Raw genomic sequence first — 16,574 nt, 5'->3', positions numbered from 1 at the left:
AACAGAAAGCTCTGTTTAAGCTTTCAACTTAAACACGAGTCGTTGTCGTCTCTCACACACACACACACAAGGTCTTGTATCGGATCCGGACCAAAACAGCATGCGGAGTATTTGATGGGGGGAATGAAACAAGAAAACAAAAAAGGTGCCACTTTTTTCCAACCAGCATTTGAAAATCCCAACGTATCTGTGAATTCTTGGAAACTCTCAGCGCCTGAAGTGCTCTTTAATGACATGCAGTGAAGTAGCAGATGGATAGTTGGTGACAGAGGATGGGTGAGAAGTGCTCTGACGTTCAGTGAGCTGCACTGGATGAGTCGGGCTGGCAGACAGCGCCTCGCACATGCACTCTTTCCAGCGCCGGCCCATGCCATGGCAGGAAGAGTTCAGCTTAGATTTGGCAATTAGTCGGGTGCAGAATGAATCACTGCGACAAGGGTTTGATGTACTTTAGTAATCGCGCAGGGTAAGTTAACAGCCAACAGGGAGCAGCATAGAGAGAAAAGTGAGTCACTGAGATAGGGGAGGATGAGACTAATAAAAAGCAAACGGAGACAAAAGGGATGAGGGAGAAAGGAGAGTGATTGTGTGTGTGTGTGTGTGTGTTGGAATGGTCACACTGGCACAAAGGCCACCTTTGTGTGTCTGCTGATTTTGGGTCATTGAAGGGAAGAGGAGGAGGAAGAGGAAGAGGAGGGCCTAGGCAGGGTTAAACCAAAGGGGGGGGGGGGTGGTGGTGGTGGTGGTGGCAGGGTTAAACCAAAGGGGGGGGCACCTCCCCCACTCATCTCCACCAGGCCCTGGTATACAAGGCCCGGCCTGTGCCTCTCCGGCAGACGGGAAAGCCAACACCACACACCCAGAATGCCTTGCATCAGAGCCCCTATTGTACACACCACTTTTCTCAGGACACCCTACACCCTGCAATGCCCGACTAATGGATACACCCTCTTTAGCTTTTTAGCTCTCTCCTTCCTAGTCTGTAAAAGGCTCTTAAATGGAGATTTCCCCACTTCCCCAGCCCGGCTGTGGTTAAAGAGCAAATGGAAAAGCTTTTTAGCCAGAACGCTAGAACGTGGCCCATTACCTGATCCTTCAACACTGCGTCTCACACTATATACACATTATACAGAGAACGGTGAAAGCGAACAGGGCCCCCGATGTACAGGGAGGGTGCGTGTGCATGTGTGGGCATGTACGTGGCCTTCCTCTAACAGGTAAGGCCTAGCCAAACATCACGTCATGTCCATCGAGTGGAAGCCACACAGCACCTGAGGAGCTCTGGGAACTGTGTGCGCGCACGCGCGCATGCAAAGACGTGTACTGGAGCTGGAAGAACTCCTTTCCTTGCAAAGTGTACAGCCAAACCACAAGCAGGAGAAGGCAGAGTAGAAAAAGCTTTCATTTTATACTGTACAACTCCATACTAGTTAAAAAGAAGGAAATGGATACAGAAATGCCTGCTGCCACATAAACAATTTATTAATGTATGCAGTCAGAATACTACTATGGCCAGTACTAATATTGTTTTGTGTAATTTGTGACAACATGCATTCTTTTTCCAATTTGTCCCCTCAATCATGGGCTAGCATGTATAACGTGTGCCCTTGCACACACACACACACACACACACACACACACACACACACACACACACACACACACACACACACACACACACACACACACACACCAGCCACTCTGAGCTCTCCCAAGAGGGTAGTTTTTGGGCCCTTCAAGTTCTTGACACTGAGCAAACTGAGAGCCCAAGTATGCTAGTGCTCCCTGAAGGGTTGAGAGGAAAACCAGAAAAAGCAAGAGAGAACGAGAGAGGGAGAAAAAGAGCACGAGAAAGAATGAAGGGATTCCAGCCCAGGGATGAAAAATGAGGAGAAAGGGTGAGCGGATCGTCCCAAGTATGCGCGGGAATCAAGGCAAGCCTCATGGGGCTTTCAGGCGCCACATGGAGAGCCTCTTCCCCTCTGCCCTTCCCCGGACCCCCAAACGGGCCCAGACGGCCCACCCCACGCCCCCGCACTCCACTCTGCATTCCTTCACCTGATAATGAGGGCTGGCTGGGGGGGAGAGAGAGAGCGAACACGCGCAAGAGAGGGATGTCCCCGGGACCCCAAACCTGCCAATACATGCCTCCGATTCCTGCTTTTTTACCGCCGTCCACCATTTTACAAGCTGCGTGTAAAATAGGATCTGAAAGCTCTCTGCGTCGGGACAACCTGAAGCATTGCAGGCCAGGAACACGTTACTGTTTACCTCCATCACAGCAAAAGGGGAAGGAAGGGTCGTAAAGAGTGAGAGGAAAAACAGCAAAGATGTTCTGGTCACTTGCTGATGGGGTGGGTTTTGAGTTGGGGCAGGTAACATACTGTCGGGATCGTGGAGCACGGATTAGCTGGCTTCGTGAGGGCCCACTGATGGGTGTGAGAGGCCTAGACTGGCAGTCATGGGAACTGCCATGTCATCCGAGTTATAGGTGCGTTGTTATGAACTAAAGATTCCATATCGAGACTTAAATCGAGATGAGAAACTGCTTCCACAAAGCACTGGCAAAAATACACATCTTTCTTCTCTAGTATGACTGGTCCTGTGACTTAAGAGATGGTATTAAACCCAACATTTGGGTTTACACACACACACACACACACACACACACACACACACACACACAAAACCTCTCTGTGTGTGCGCATGAGAGAGAGACAGACACGCGCGCACACACACGCACAACTGAGGCCAGATGGATATTCTGTACGCGTCTACATGGGTGAAACACGACCCTCTCCTTGCCAAGTCCCATCACTTTACCTGAGCATCACTAAAAAGGCACATCTCTACTGCCAGTGGCATCATATAGTGGACAAGCAAGGAAGCCCGTTCAGAAGACTGATACAGCTGCGCTATGCTAAGGAGCGTCAGGTGAGACCTTTTCTCCCCACTGCAGTAAGACGCTACTGCGAATCTCCTCACTGCAGGGACACTAATGAACTGTGCTGAGCTACACCAATCTTACATGTCCAGTTCATACTATTATTAATAATATTATGGCACACTCATGCACACCATTATTTTTAGATGACCTGCTCCTAAAGTTATTATTTCTACTCTCTAGACTGACCAATTCTGTCACTGGCTCCTACTGTTAACACTTTACTCTATTAGAGCAATAATTACTTATGATGCTCTTGTTTATGTCATGTGCGTAGTTATTTATGTTTATTGATTATGTATATTTCCTCACTCATGCTGTCATTTTTCATCACTTAATGTGTTTCTTAGTGCAATACCTTCCAAGGCTTCTCATGCATGTCATGAACATAACTGATATGTGCATATAGATCCTGATAACTCTTATTATATTAAAGGTTTATTGTTCTGTATCCATAGTGCACTTTTGTACTTCTGGAACTCACTTCTACAACCCTGCCCTATTTATTCTGATTTAATGTACGTCTTCTCTTGTGCAACATGTACAGTACTGTGACACTGCAGTTTCCTTCAGGATCAATAAAGTGTTATCTTATAGAGTATCAAACCCTAATTTCAAAGATTAGCTGAAAACTGTTACCATGGCGATCTTTGACCAAGATGAGTGGTCTTGTGCCCTCTCATGACCAATTGCAGAAAGGGCCTGGCTGATCCTGGTGATGTTACGGAGGTTAATAAGATGCGTCACCCAGTGTATGTTTATCCAATGTCCAGAACACTTAGAAAATGACTGGAATGTTATCAGCTATCTAAAGGTCACTGGATTTTTTTTCCCACTTCCGTCAGCTGTCTTCAAAAGATTTCTGTGGGAGTTGGGTGAGTGCAACATAGCTTACATATCTGGAACTGAACTTTCCCACAAAATAACACACTCTGTATTAGCTTATGTGGTACACTCCCAAGTCTCTCAGGCTCTCCCTCCAACTTATCAGATCTCTTCCTCTATTGTTGAGAAAGGAAATTATATGAGCACATCATGTTAGCTGGTTAGCCTTGTTCAATTTGACTGGATGTAGTCAAGAATGGATCTGAAGAAAGGCACTACAGAAAGGTCTAAGGTCATTTCTCCTCAGCACTCAGCCCACTTCCTCAGACTGATCATCGGAATTGTTTCCATTTTATGCTGTGGACAAACAGCAGCTAAATGAACCAACCAGTCCGACATGTACACACCCCTGGACCCACTAGGGAAACATTCAAACTAACATTAAAACTCTGGAACAGGTGGGCATAACGAGTGAAGAGTTATTAACCTTTAGAATCTCTGCCTTCACGGTATTCAAGGTCTGGTGGAATCCGAATTGGAAAGGGGGCAAGACAGTCTGACTGGTTTCATTTCTTGAGTGATCTGAACTTTCAGGGCCGATGGGAATGTGTCTAACATTTCTGTGTAGGGATGACCTCAAAAGACAAAAAGGTGCCTTGGTTTCGCTCAAGTCTGCAGCAGTTAGAGGACATATTGCTACCTAGAACTCTCTAGACTTGAAGTGGCTGATGAAGGGTTCTTACCTGAGAGAGGGGTCTGGAGAGCCTGCGATTGGGCGCTTTCTCCTCTGGAGACCAGGAGCGGAACTGCAGGCTAAAAGAGAGAAGAACTGCAGTTTTAAAGTAGTTTAACGGTATGTCAAGCCGCTGTTTAGCGGTCACTACTCATTCCCCATCGTAGAGGATGAAGTTCCATAGAGCTGATGTGAAATGGGGTGGTACTGCACAAACCACAGCTATAAATTTTGGATCGATTTTTCATTTATTCAGGCAAGCAGGAATTGGGGGGGGGGGGGGGGGGGAGAAGAGATGTAAACACAAGAACAAGAGAAGGAAAAGGCTGAAACCTCAGCATGGAAAAAAGAAAAAAAAAAGGTTTTCATATTACTGACACTAGTGAATGCACCAGCTATTTGATTTGATAATTTTACAGCTCAGACATGGTGGGTCTGGAATATTCTACTCAGAATTAAAACTGCTTTTTGCCCCTTTCCATTGCAGTGAACAGCATCTGGGGGAAAAGGACTGAAACACAGTTCTTATAGCATGGCTGTTGCTTATGGCAAGTTCATATATAGCTATAGAAATCCATAATTTATTCACTTGGTCTTTATGCCCCAGTGAATCTCATAAGACCACCATCAAAGATTGATGCTGGGAACGTGCCTCTCGGAAGGAGTCCAGTCACTACAGTGCTGACCAATCGAGAACAGGTGAAGAGTGCTGTGGGTGTGTGTGCCTGCACACTTGTGAGAGGGTGTGTGAAAGAGGGAGGAATTACAAGTGAATGAGTCATCTGCTGTGAAACAGCATGTTAATTCTGACCCATCATCTTCAGATTCACTTCTAAAGATTCTTCTAGAAACAATGCTCCTCACAGCTCCGTTCACACCCCTTCTCTGCCATTCTATGAGCAGGAGGCAGGAATAAGGTCCACATGCCGTGTCTTTCTGGGATCTGATATCTTTGAACACTCCTGTGTTCTCTAAACTCTAAATGAAGCAAACGTCACACCAAGTCTGATCCTGTTCACCAAATTGCTTCACTGCTTCAAATGTGCAACTCCTGTTTTATGGCTTGTATCAAAAGTATAGTTTTATCTTTACCCGTCTGACGCGAGCAAACTTTAAGGCCTGCCATTGTACACATGCATTTCCTCATCCTGACAGAGGCTCAGGTATATTTTGGGTCTTTGGTCCCTCATCTGCCAAATGGGCTTGAAATATGAGAAGGATATTTTCTTAGCATAGGCCGCCCTGTTATTGAAATATGCTATCTATTTATACAGCTGAGTACTTGTTGCAGTAATCGCAGTAATATAATTATAGTAATAAAGCATCAGTCACAGACATATTGGTAGCATATTTGACCAAGACGTGTTTGGCTTCTGTTGACTGAACAGATGAGAAAAACAAAGTAAAAAATAGAAAACTGAAGTAGCTGGGGGTGAAGCAATCGGGGCGTTCAGTCTATGCAACGGACACAGTTGCTGGAGACAGACACTAATAAGAAACAAAAAGACAACAAAACAGGCCTGGTTTGCTGGGCCGCCATTGACTCTGTAGCATTTAACATGGAAGTGTCAAAACGTATGAAATCTGAGATGCTTGGATGCATAGAATTTCTTTAGACTTCTGAGAAAAATGCCTCAGTTCACGGAGGCGTGCTATATTGCAAGATATTTGACGTGAATATTTAAAAATATTGGTACACTCTGTTTGGTAACTGTTAATTATAACCAATTACAGGACCTTTTGTCTAAACTGGTTTCATAGCAGCTGCATTAGACATTACCTGAATTTATTGGTAGACTGAACTAAACTAAAACTTGGACTCCCAAGTGACTCAACATAAAAGCATTCACCCCACAATCGTGGGGTCACTGGCTTGAGCCTCATGCTTGCTGATGAGGGCGTTTAGCGCTTTCCGAGTGTGTTCAGCTGCCCCGTCTCGGCGCTTGGGCAGCAGCTCAAAGTGGTACTTGGCTTCTCATGTTTCAGAGGAGCTAAGCGCACCTGCATCCTCCCCGGTTGGTAGTTGTCATATGACAGGGGAGAGCTAGCTAGCTTGTCAGTGGGTGGGAAATGGCGTAATGACTAAAGTTGGAAGAAATATGGGGTTTAAAACACACACACACACACACACACACACACTTACTCTGAAGTCCCACAAGGTTCAATCTGAAGCCCTAGTGTTTTGTGGCTCAGTCCAAAAATATGCCAGTTAGTGTGAATGTATACAGAGCTAGAAATATGTCAGCTTGCTTAATTACATGAGTTACATCATTCCTCAAGTGAGCAGTACAGTAGTGTGGTGGGGTTCTACCTCTTGCTGCTTGTGGCAGTGATCCTGTCGCCCTCTGAGGAGTAGGGGCCAGGAGAGAGGGACGCTGGACTGGAGATGGAGTAGTCCCTGTAGTTCTGGTTCTCATCCCGACTCACCTGGACGGCCTCCTACAGCACCAGAAGGAAAACACCACCACCCATCAACCTGTCTGAGTCTTTGTTAACTGCAAAGGGTTTCGTTGTCGGCAATTCAGATGCAACTGTTACTTAAATAAGATGCCCAGTACAAGATGTTCATCTGTAAAAACTGAGAACTCTAGCTTGCGTTGCTCCTCGTCAAGTTCTCGCCAACCAGGACAAGCAGGTTCAAACCCTGCACACTGTGCCAGAACTTCTATACACAAATTCACAAACTAAGGAGTCCGATAACAGACAGACAGTCTCGTCTACCTCACTCTTAATTTTCACCCTCGGGCTTCACAGTGCTCCTGTTACCTCAAAGAGCCATAGGCAGCCCCTGTGGAAGATAAAGGCCAGGAACTGGGTCTGATTTATGATATTCTCAGGTTCCTACCACATGTGTCACTGCCCTGGGCATGTAAAGCTACAGACACAAAGCCCCCAAAAAGGGAAATTCATACCATGTAAGTTCAGCTCATCCTGACAATCTATAAATTGCAGCTAAGCAGACAGACATTTGTCTTGTTTGCTTAATGGGATGCAGATATTCTCTTGAGCTCTGTGGATCGAAGGAAAGAACCAAGTACTATTTGTCTTTACACAAGAACAGTCTTGTTGCGAAATTTGGTCATAGCTGTGTACAATACAGGGTGGTCACAATGTTAGCTCAGTGGTTAAGGTACTTGACTTGTAATCAGAAGGTTGTCAGTTCAAGCTCCACCACTGCCAAGCTGCCACTGTTGGGCCCCTGAGCAAAGCCCTTAACCCTTAATTGCTCGAGTTGTGTTCAGTCAGAATTGTATGTCGCTTTGGATAAAAGCGTCAGCTAAATGCAGTGTCACACAGTTACGGCTACTGGTCGATTCATACCTCTCTGGGTTTAATTAAAATTGTCAAATGCACAATAAATAAGGCTCAAGATCATGTAAACCCCAGACATGGCAAATGCAGAGACTGATCTTCTCCAAGGCAGTGGATGTTGCCTGGATGATTTTAGAGTCGCTATGGCTGTTCTGAGCTGGCCCCATAGCTGAGTGGGAGGCCCAGTGAGGAGTTACAAATAAAACAGACAGGCAGTCTAAACCAGCCAAGAACATGTTTCACTTAAGGTACAGGCGATGGGACAGCTCGTCACCAGCCAGCAACATTCAGATGACTTAAGCAGAGGGTCTGAGCAAAATAGTTCATTACAGTTGAATGCGTTTTGGTCACATGAACCTTCAAAAAGGGCTCCACAAAAAGAACTTTCCATTTCCTGGGTTTACAGTTTGTTGTAGCCATAAAGGTGGTGATCACCCGATCCCACTGGATGCTTACCTGGAAACGGCCCATGAGTTGCTCCGTGGGATTTATCCCATTGGTTTGTCCAGGACTGGGTGTGGCCGGCCTGTAGTGAGAAAGATGGGGCATGAGCCGTCAGGTAACTTAAGGGATGACCACCGGCATTGCACAAGGTGAACGTTCCTGCCTAGCATGGTCTCTCATGAGGGTACTTATGTATAGACTCATGCCACCTAATGAGATGGACATGACACCCTCACTATCTAGACACTTGCTGGCCACAGGAGCCAAGAGTATATGCTTCACAGACTTTCAGTAAAGTCTTTATTCAGGGATGGGGAGGGGTGGAAATGGCTCCCTTTGACCCCTCGGCTGCAAACAACCTGTGGAAAACGCCATGTTATTGACGCGTGGAAAAGGTTGACAAACTGAAAAGTCAATTAAGTTACACGTGGGAAAAAGACAACACAGGCTTCTCTAATCCCTCAGTGCATTTTGACAAATGTTTATTTGTCTTCAAATTAAAATCACTGCACTTATGGGGGACAAGACAGGCCTTGTTAGTTTCATGGGTAAGGAACACTGCACAAGGGCCTAATTCAGGGGCAATGCTCGGCGTCCAGAGGACTTGCAGGGAACCACAAGTATCCATTCAGCAGAGTGACACAAAGTGAGAGAGTGTGCACAGTAAGAACAAGGAAAGCAGTATTTAAAAATACTACTTTTTAAGTTTAAAAAAAAAAAAAAAAAAAAAAGAGCCTTCTAGCACCGCGACCTGTTATGGCGAGAGTCCTGCTAACTTGAGCTAACTCAGGCTTCGTCTCCATCCTCCCCTTCACCTGCTCACTTGGAGTTTCACTGCACTGCTCTCCTGTAATCAAATGCACTCTTGCTCTCCTTCGCTTCCTCTCCACCAGGCAGTCATACCTGAGGCTATTTCCGATAATGGCTGGAACAATGGGTGTGCGGATGCTGGAGCCTAACTGCAAACAGTAACAAACAGCATCTCGAGCTACAGAAGCAGAGGGCAGCCTTGCCCCGTTCCTAACAAACACGCTATATTTGGGTCAGAGACCAGGCTCTCCTGCCAGTAAAAGCTTCAGCAGTATCCCTAGAGAAACAGCAATGCACAGGTGCAGGGTTGTGTCGAAATATGGCAAGGAACATCTGCTTATTAACATCAACGTTGGACCGTTGATGTTAATAAGCAGATCTTACTTGCCATATAGACAGGCCCTATTAGCATAAGACTGATGATGCTTGCCTTTGAAACACATGCCTTCCAAGAGCTTCCAATAGAAATTTAAGCTACGCGAATGTGCACGTGCCCGCGTCTGCACGCACACACACAAACGAACGATTTACAGGTTGAAGAACGGAAACCAGCAGGAACCTAACTGGACATGTTCTGGCAGACTGACCGGCATGAAGGAATGCAGGGTACTGCGACTCCAAGATCCATGTAGAAAAGTCAGTCTAAGCAAACTCCAAACTTCCTTACCCTTTGGAGTTCTGACCTTTGAACTCTAGCCCTTCCAAAATGGATGAATCATCAACAACACAGAGGGAAGAGATGGGATGCTCCAGTATGAGAAGCAGCTGCAGACCACAGCATTTCTTGACAGATCTTCAGCCAGTTAAGAGTATGGTTTTTTTTTTTTTGGGGGGGGGGTTCCCCCCTTGACTGGCTCTGCAGTGATTTAGTGCAGGACAACATGGAAATGGACACCATGTGCCCGGGTGGGCACAGGCAGAGTGACCGGTGGAGTAAAAGGGCCAGTAAGGCGTCAGGCCGCTGAGTCAGTGCAAACAGCTTTGCCAAGTCGGGGGAAAGGCAGACAAACTTTGGCGGAACGTCTCCGCTTAAAGATGAGCGGCAACATACTGAAAGTGTGTGGGGCGAATCGCAACAAATAGGAAACGTCTTGCTGCTGACAACGCCCATGTCTGCTCAGAGTCCCGTACATACCACACCAGTTTAGATTGCAATAAATAGGTGAAAACATGGGCAAGTCTTTCATTTGATACATTTTCTTGAAGTATAACGTGAAGTATGTCCTAGATCAGTGATGCACATTTATTTTTTAGGTTTTACGTTTCGCCATAAATGTAATTAATGGGTCCAAAGCAATTCAGAAGTTTAGAAGAGTAAGAAAGTTCACAGATTTCTTTGGAGGGTATAACACTACATAAGGTGCTATTATGAAAGAACACAAAAAAAATAATAATTTAAACTTTTTTTTTTTTTTTTTTTTTTTTTTTAATAAAGACGCACACTTCCAAAGTAGATGTAGTAGCGTTAGACAGGTCACAGATGTCAGAGTCCAGCTGCCCTCTCAATCACTGTAGTCTAAGCTCATCAATAATCACCTCCGCCTCCACTAAAATGTGACATCACCCCTCCAAGGGGGGAGGTGGGGGTCAGACGGGTGGCTCTGAGGCAGCTGGGACAACAGAGGATTAAGTATCCAAACAGTAAAACACTAGCGATTGTATTCTCAGCCATCATCAGTGTTTTTCGCACAGTAACGGGGAGTAGAGTGGCGCTTTACCTCCAGATGTTCCTAATCCACATTCATCTACAAAGGTGACTAACAAAAGGGACAGACAGAAAGGCCGCAAGAAATCTGCCTGTGAACTCTGAGCTCTGATATTCCTAATGCTCTAGGTGGGAGGTACTTGAATCCGGACCTCAAATCCGGATTTGTTTTTTTCCCCTAGATAGAGCGAAGGCGGAAAACGGACAGATTTGAATACCCTTGCTCTAGGTCATTCATGTATGCAGAAAACCTTTTCTCTCGGCATGGAGAGCATATGTAGCGATGGCGAGCATGTAAATATGCTGTGGGAAGTTCAACGGTCCCATCGTGCCTGCCTCTCTCACATAAAAAGAGTGAAGGGGCGCAAAGTACGGAGGTTTTAGAAAGAAAGAAAAAGAAAGAGTGAGAGAAAGAGAGCGCGCGCGAGAGAGAGAAAATGCAAGCGTAAAAGCCAGCGCAAGGCAGTGCAACATCAAAGGGGCAAGTTCAAAAGCAGCTGCTTCTACGGACATGCTCCACTGCTGCCCGTCCCCGCAGGGCTGACTGACCAATCACGGTTGATCTGACCCTTTAGAGATGGTGCTTGCGATGCAATCCAGCTGTTGGCACAGGTGGGACTGCACCCCTTTTAACGTTGTAGGATATTTTTATTAGAAGGACGGTCATCCATCGGCCAACCATTCAAAATGGAGACAAATATAAGTAGCTCTATGCGGTTTGCTTCATTCCTCTAGTCAGCACAGCTTGCCGGGAATTAAAATACTACAGCAATAAAGTCCTCAGTTGAAGGCCCTTGGCCTTCCACACAAGGGCATCTGAGGTGACAGGAAGTCTTTGTGTAGGCTGAAACAAAAATACCAACAAAAAGCACAGGCCACAGCATAAATGCCAGAAGTATGGGGGTGAAGGTCAAAAACACAACTGGGTGTTGTAAAGTTACCGGCAAAAGAATAAAATTCAAAAGGCATTAAAACAGTTCTACAGTACATACCACCCGTTTAGGTAATTATGAATTTGTAAATCCAATTCAAAACAGCAGATTTATTCATTCACATTTCCTAGCGATATATTGCCCTTGGTCTGTTATTAAAATCACGATTCACCTGTAGGAGAAAGTCATGATTACATAATCCTCTGCCTAAAGAAAGAGATGGTACTTGAACAATAACACACCCTCTTCCTTTAATAATGTAGGGAAGTACAGGTGGGGGCTACTGAGATGGCGGTGTTGGCAAACAGTATGCCAGAAAGACACACACACACACACACAGTGCAATTGTCCACCCAGTGTTGTTTCTCCACTGGACAGAGACATGAAGTCAGCAGGGAAAAATTCACAGACACTTGCAGAGATGGAGGGGGCATGTCTGCAGTTTTTTTGGGGGGGGATTTGTATTTGTTTGTGTGCACACGTGTGTGTGTGTGTGTGTGCACGCTTTTCAAATGACTCAATGTGCTCGCCCAACTCTAAAGAATAGGTGTGTGTTTTCATACAGGCGCAAAAGTGAATACGTCTGAAAAGAGAGTGTGTGTGTGTGTATATGTATGTGTGTGAGTGAGTGAGTGAGTGAGAGAGAAAGAGAATGTGCATTCAATGGAATGCAAGGAGAAATGCCAGTGTGCACTGCACGTACAAGTTCATTGTCAAAAAGGAAAACAAGCAAAGCAAAGGAAAGGCTCTTAAAAATTGTCAACAAAGAACTCCAGAGGCCAGCAGTTCAGAGCGTGCGATTGTTCCCATTCCTGGGCGGCGCAGCAGCGGGCTAGCGGGATAGGGGTCGACCTCTGCTCACCCTACCCCAACCCCCACCCCCATCCCCAGGTACAGTCACCCGGTCGAGCGGGCTGGGTTTTCAACCAAGCATGGTGGGGGCTAAACAGTCCTGTTTGGCTGAAGGGGATGCGCTCGACTGCCTGACCCACTGGAGGAAGCGCAGTGTGCGAGACGGGGGCAAACGTACAAACGGCCTGGAGTCCCAGGCAAAAATTAAGCATACAAAAGGGGACAAAAGCTTACAAAAAAAAAAAAAAGGACCATACTCTGTTCCTTTATAGAGAACGTCTCAAATGTGCTGTCAAAAGGAAGGAAAAGTGACCCACACAGACACAGTGGTGTGGGCAGAGAAACAGAATCTGCTCCCTGGGCCCTGGCAAACACTTAGAAGTTCAGTGCACAGAGTCAAAACAAAAAGAACAAGGAGACAGACCAGCTGGGAGGAGACGCAATTGTGAGGCTGGTAGAAAGAGAAGGAGAGAACAAGAGGGAGAGAGCACTAGACAGGGGAAGAGAGATATGGGGAGAGAGAGAGAGAGAGATATGGGGAGAGAGAGAGAGAGAGAGAGCACGAGAGAGACTGAATGACATAATGCAGCCTCTGCCAGGTGCAGACAGAAAGCAGCCAGAGACGTGTAAAGTGAGACAGATAAGTACCCCAGACTTTGTGCAAACAGCTACCTGTTATTACAAGGAAAACTTTAGTGTATGCTCACCTATCCAGCACAGCATACTCCAGAGTCTAAAGCTGAATCACAGTCACTGTGATTTACACTGATGTGTGGGCATGACCTGACTACACATTCATTAATAACATCACTGGATTCCTTTATATTAAGAAACAAATCTCTGTCTGGAAACTTTTTTGTTAGTATGTACATGTTTCCAGTGTGGTGTGGCTCTTGGTTGCTTGCACGCGCATGCGCGCGTGTGTGTGTGTGTGTGTGTGTGTGTGTGTGTCACCTCTCCACCAGCAGCTTCACATGCGTATTGGAGCTCTTGATTTTGTTCTGCGCTTCCACGTTTAGCATGTCGGCCGTGTTCTCTCCGTTTATTTCCAGGATGATGTCACCTGGCTGTAGGCAGGCCTTCTCCGCTTTGCTGCCAGAGTTCACCTGAAGGCACACACGGTTGACCAATGAGAGCATGAACGCCAAGCTCAGAAGGAACTCTCATATCAATGGGAAGGAGCCCATCAAGGTTAGCTGCCCTGTAGCAGTGGGAACACTCTGCCAGGCCTCTTTATGCTCCTTTTGTGTCGGCCTCGAGTGAACTTTGAGACGTTCTTATGAAACAACACCAGAAGAGGAGAGAACAAAAAGGCAGCAAATACAACAGAAAAGGGCTTTACTGAACAATTTACAACATATAAAGCATGCTTTGCAAATAGCAGTGGCCACGTAATTGAGAACACAGCGAGCGCTACTCCTTTGACGCTCTGGACCGGAACCTAAACTGGGCCGAGGAGGACGAAGCACCCTCATTAGCGCAGCAGCTGCCTCCCCTGGTCTGCTCGAGCACGCTCAGCAGTGGAGCCCGACATCCTCCTCATTGCCCCGACAGTGACGTGCCGTTATCCATCGTTCTTGTCGTGGCTGCCGATTTGAAGAAGCAGAACTGAGCGAGCATTAGCGAGCCCAATTACTGCGCGGTCACAAGGCGGCAATCTCAAACCATGAGTGGATTCTTGGGCGGCGAGTTTTGAGCACGAGACACGCCATGCTGCACAGTGGTCAACTGCGTGCCCCGAGACCAATGATTACCTGCCGGCAGTGTCAGTGTGACCCCTGCTATGTCGTGTCTAAAAATCAGCCAATAGGGAGTGGCCTGGAACACGTACACCATCTACAAACAAACCACAGTATAGTAATGAAATTGATGTGTGTGGGTCTCAAAAGAAGAATATTTTGTGGAGCTGTGGCAGCAGAGAGAATGGCTTTTTATTTCTCCATTTTGCAAAAAGAAGTCACAGCAGAAAGCCATAATCTCCAGAAATTCTTTAGCGTATAGTGCGCACACACACACACACACACACACACACACACACGTCAGTCTCCACTCAAGCTCCTGCAGTCAAAAGCACTCCAGCCCCATTAGAACCCAGAGAAAAAGGAAAAGTAGCAGTCACACACAGAGAAAGCACCCAAACAGCACCCCCCCCCCCCCCACACACAGACAGACACTGGCAGGGCACTCCAAACACCAAACTAGGGATGTTATTTCTTTTTCTTGTTCACAGAAAGCAGAGAGGGCAAAAAGGTGCCATGTCTGTGGGTCTTCTTGAGTGGCAATTAACGGTCGCCACGGAGACCCACAATGGAGCATGCTTCGTCCAATCAGACCACGCCTCATTTAACAAAGGCCAACGATGCATCAACTGTATACGTGACCACAAAAAAAAAAAAAAAAAAAAAAAAAAAAAAAGGTGGGGGGGGGGGGGGGGAAGAGATATAAACAGATGATTGAATCCCTCATATACCATACCATGCATAAGACAAATACAGAGCCAAAAGAGAGGCAGTGCTGAAGAGCAGCTCGAAGATGACACCGGGGGCCATGGTGAGAATCAGACAGAGGCAGCCATTCAGAGGAAGGAAAGAGAAAGAGAGGGAGTCGTGTCCCCATCCTAATGCCCTTCCAGCACGGCCCGTCGCCCTGTACCGCCACCCCCCACCCCCGGGAGGCGTGGAAGAGCCCGATGGGAAAATCCCAAATATACAGCAGGGTTATATACCGAGAGAGGGGAAAAAGGCCAAGAGAGGGATTGTATGACTCCCAACCTGGAGAGAAAGGCTGGGTCACACTTTCCACATAGCGCATGTCAAGACATTATGCAAAACCCTAATTTTCTGAACTCTCAGAAAATTTGTGAAAACTGTGCCACATTTGCATTATTCCTGTACAAGACGTCAGATATCTATGACAGAGATCCATGATTCAGTTAAATATGTATTTTTTCCAGGGTGTTAGTCTTATAATCACAATCTATAAAAGAACAATGAACGCAATATTTTCATGAATAAGAAATGCGTTGTGCTGATTCCTATGTTAAAAGGGTCCATTTACTAATACAATTCCCATGGTTTGATATGAACAGTGGTAGTCTTGGTTTAGCTTCTGAATTTCCAAGTGATGGAGTTGAAACAGAATCCTATGATTCATCCTTTGAAGGAAGCAGACATTCAGAAGCACAAACGTATAGCCTGCTGATGCTCACTGGGACTTGAAGCAGGCAAAGTAAGCTGGCGCCTTCAGACAGCCATTTCTGAAGCACACTACCTTCAAGCACTTGTCCATCTTGTTGGCAGCACAAAATGTTCTGGGTGTGAAGATCATCTTTCCTTTTAACGTCAGAGGCTCACGTTTGTGTCGTGGCGTGATGCTGTCCTTCAGAAATTCAACATAAGCATTTGCAGTCAAGTTTTCCCCTTTAGGAAACATGTTCAGGATCAGCCAGCTGACCGCCAATTACCGCAGCCCAAAACATCACGCCATCGTCATGTTACCGGCATCTCAGTCTGAGAGGACGGGGTGTTAGGTTACCGACCAAACGATTGCTCCAGTAAACAGGGCCTGACCGGCACGCCGTAGTGAGCGGTACAGTTTGGAAATCCACCTTCAAGATTTACACTTTGTGGCTGTCTGATGTCAAATATCTGGCTTTACACATTTCCTGCACCTTGTTGAATCTTATATGCATCAGGCTCCAGCTCCTTCAGATCTCTCTCTGCTATCAGCTAAAAGCTTTTTTCACTCACTTAATGAAGGGTAATTTAGGTTGTTTGACCTTTATGAATCGCCAACATACTTCTTTACGGTACAACAATCCCTGTCAGTCATTCTAGCAATTACGAGTGATCATTTGTGGGTCCCTTTTGTCCATAATAACAACTTGCTTAATAACATAGCACAACACACTTTTAAGAAAAATGCACTGATGACACCTGTTAAACCAACGTGAAGAAATTCTCACAACCTGATGCAGATTACCTTTGTCAAACTCGCAAAATAAGAGTCACTAAATTA

General features: G+C 46.1%; 1 protein-coding gene across 5 annotated transcripts in view; it reads right to left on the bottom strand.

Annotated features, from left to right (window-relative positions):
- pdlim2 (PDZ and LIM domain 2 (mystique)) overlaps positions 1-16,574 on the bottom strand; it is a 43,074-nt gene that overhangs the window by 14,473 nt on the left and 12,027 nt on the right. For 4 of the 5 annotated variants that reach the window (XM_081703780.1, XM_081703779.1, XM_027025039.3 and 1 more), the window contains 4 exons: positions 13,512-13,663; positions 8,271-8,340; positions 6,814-6,941; positions 4,513-4,582 (listed from right to left, as the gene is read on the bottom strand). In XM_081703780.1, the coding sequence (XP_081559906.1) occupies positions 4,513-4,582; positions 6,814-6,941; positions 8,271-8,340; positions 13,512-13,663 (420 nt within the window). The remainder of the gene's footprint in view (positions 1-4,512; positions 4,583-6,813; positions 6,942-8,270; positions 8,341-13,511; positions 13,664-16,574) is intronic. The other variant, XM_081703782.1, reaches the window with a different exon arrangement.

Source organism: Electrophorus electricus, chromosome 20 (genome assembly GCF_041902795.1).
Source record: "Electrophorus electricus isolate QZ-2024a chromosome 20, ASM4190279v1, whole genome shotgun sequence".
Taxonomy (NCBI): Eukaryota; Metazoa; Chordata; class Actinopteri; order Gymnotiformes; family Gymnotidae; genus Electrophorus; species Electrophorus electricus.
The sequence above is the reverse complement of the archived record's forward strand: the minus strand, read 5'-3'. Positions and strand labels throughout refer to the sequence as shown.